Consider the following 1,455-nt stretch of genomic DNA (forward strand, 5'->3'; position numbering starts at 1 on the left):
GAAAAGAAAAAAAAAAAGAAAAAAAAAAAGAGGAATACTACGAGTTTCTCCATTCGCAAAGAAAAAGAGAGGAATTTACTCCTCGCCTGATTTTGATTGATTACAAAGCATACAGCGACAGAGCAGAAATTTTATCGCGGTTGAGGGTCCCGCACAGATGCACGGAAGCTAAGCCACCGGTGACACGGCGGTCGATCGGCGGAGGTCTTTCATCGTAGCAGCCGCCCAGATCGCATCGGTACAAAAAGAATAACCCTGCTCGACGTACGGGCAACACAAATTTCATCGTAGGGCTGCAGCCAGGAAGAAAGCAACCTGGCCGCCGTAGATCATCACCCAACATTTTATTCATTCCAGCATCATCAAAGTCGAACCACATGCGTTCATAGACGCAACAACACGCACTCAGCTAGGCTAGCTATAGTCTGACGCTCTCATGGTCACTGAGGCAGATCTAGCTAGCTCAGCCATATGTACGTGGATGGTGCCTAGCAGTGCGGGACGGCGAGGCCGCAGGAGTGGAGGGTGTCGCGCGCGTGGGGGCTGCGGATGTACTGCCCGTAGTTGGGGTCCTTGGCGTACTGGCAGAAGCACCCCTGCTGCGCCCGCAGGTTGCCGCAGCACTCGCCGCTCGGCTTGGCCCCGGACAGGATGGCCGAAGCGCACACCGCCAGCTGCGACGCCTGGCACGCCGCGCGTGCCCCGCCCGGCGCCGCCGCCAGCACCACCAGCGCCAGCATCAGCGTCGCCGCCACCTGCTTCTGCTTCTTCCCCATGGACGCCATGGTTCACGCTCTCGCTCTTGCAGGCGTGTCTGTGTGTGTGATGGGAGTGGAGTGTACTGGTAGTTGTGTGGGAGATGGATCTAGGAGCTCCTGGGGTATTTATAGCTGGCCACGCACTGCCGGCCGTGGCCCCAGCCGGCCATGTGCATGCCATGCGGCGACACGTAGGGGGCGTACGCGGCCATCGCCGCCGACGGAGCAGGTGAGCGATTAAAGATGCAGGGGCAATAAGTGAAGTGCGACGACGTCCATCACTGCACTCTACCCTAGAGCATGCACTGAATCGCACCAGCTCGCCATGACTACGGTCAGCAGAATGGTTTACGGGCACACTTTGGACGTCCTCCATTCAACTCCAGTGGGTAGTTGGCCGGTGTGTTGGTTGCCCGCTGGCTCTGCTCCGTGGGTGGTAGGCGGAAGCTAGCGGACGACACGAATTCATTCATGCGAGGCATCCAAAGGTAGGTGATGCGAAACGTCCAAACGCGCTAGTGTCTTGCATGATAGATACTCCTAGATAAATGGATTAATTCATAGTCTTTATTGATGTGCATCACTTGATGCGGAGGTCACAGGCCAGGGTATTCCTCCTTTAAAAAAAATCTTTATTGACGATGGAATTGGCGGGATATTTGCTTAAGAAAAATATAAGAGCACTGAATCATAGCCT

General features: G+C 55.3%; 1 protein-coding gene across 1 annotated transcript; it reads right to left on the minus strand.

The window, feature by feature from the left end:
• Nucleotides 1-280: 280 nt before the first annotated feature.
• LOC119306752 (non-specific lipid-transfer protein 2P-like) lies at nucleotides 281-855 on the minus strand. Its single transcript, XM_037582887.1, has one exon. It carries the CDS (start codon nucleotides 783-785, stop codon nucleotides 489-491), a length of 297 nt encoding a protein of 98 aa, XP_037438784.1. The 5' UTR covers nucleotides 786-855; the 3' UTR covers nucleotides 281-488.
• Between the last annotated feature and the right edge of the window lie 600 nt (nucleotides 856-1,455).

The sequence above is a fragment of the Triticum dicoccoides genome, chromosome 5B (assembly GCF_002162155.2).
Source record: "Triticum dicoccoides isolate Atlit2015 ecotype Zavitan chromosome 5B, WEW_v2.0, whole genome shotgun sequence".
In the NCBI taxonomy this organism is placed as follows: Eukaryota; Viridiplantae; Streptophyta; class Magnoliopsida; order Poales; family Poaceae; genus Triticum; species Triticum dicoccoides.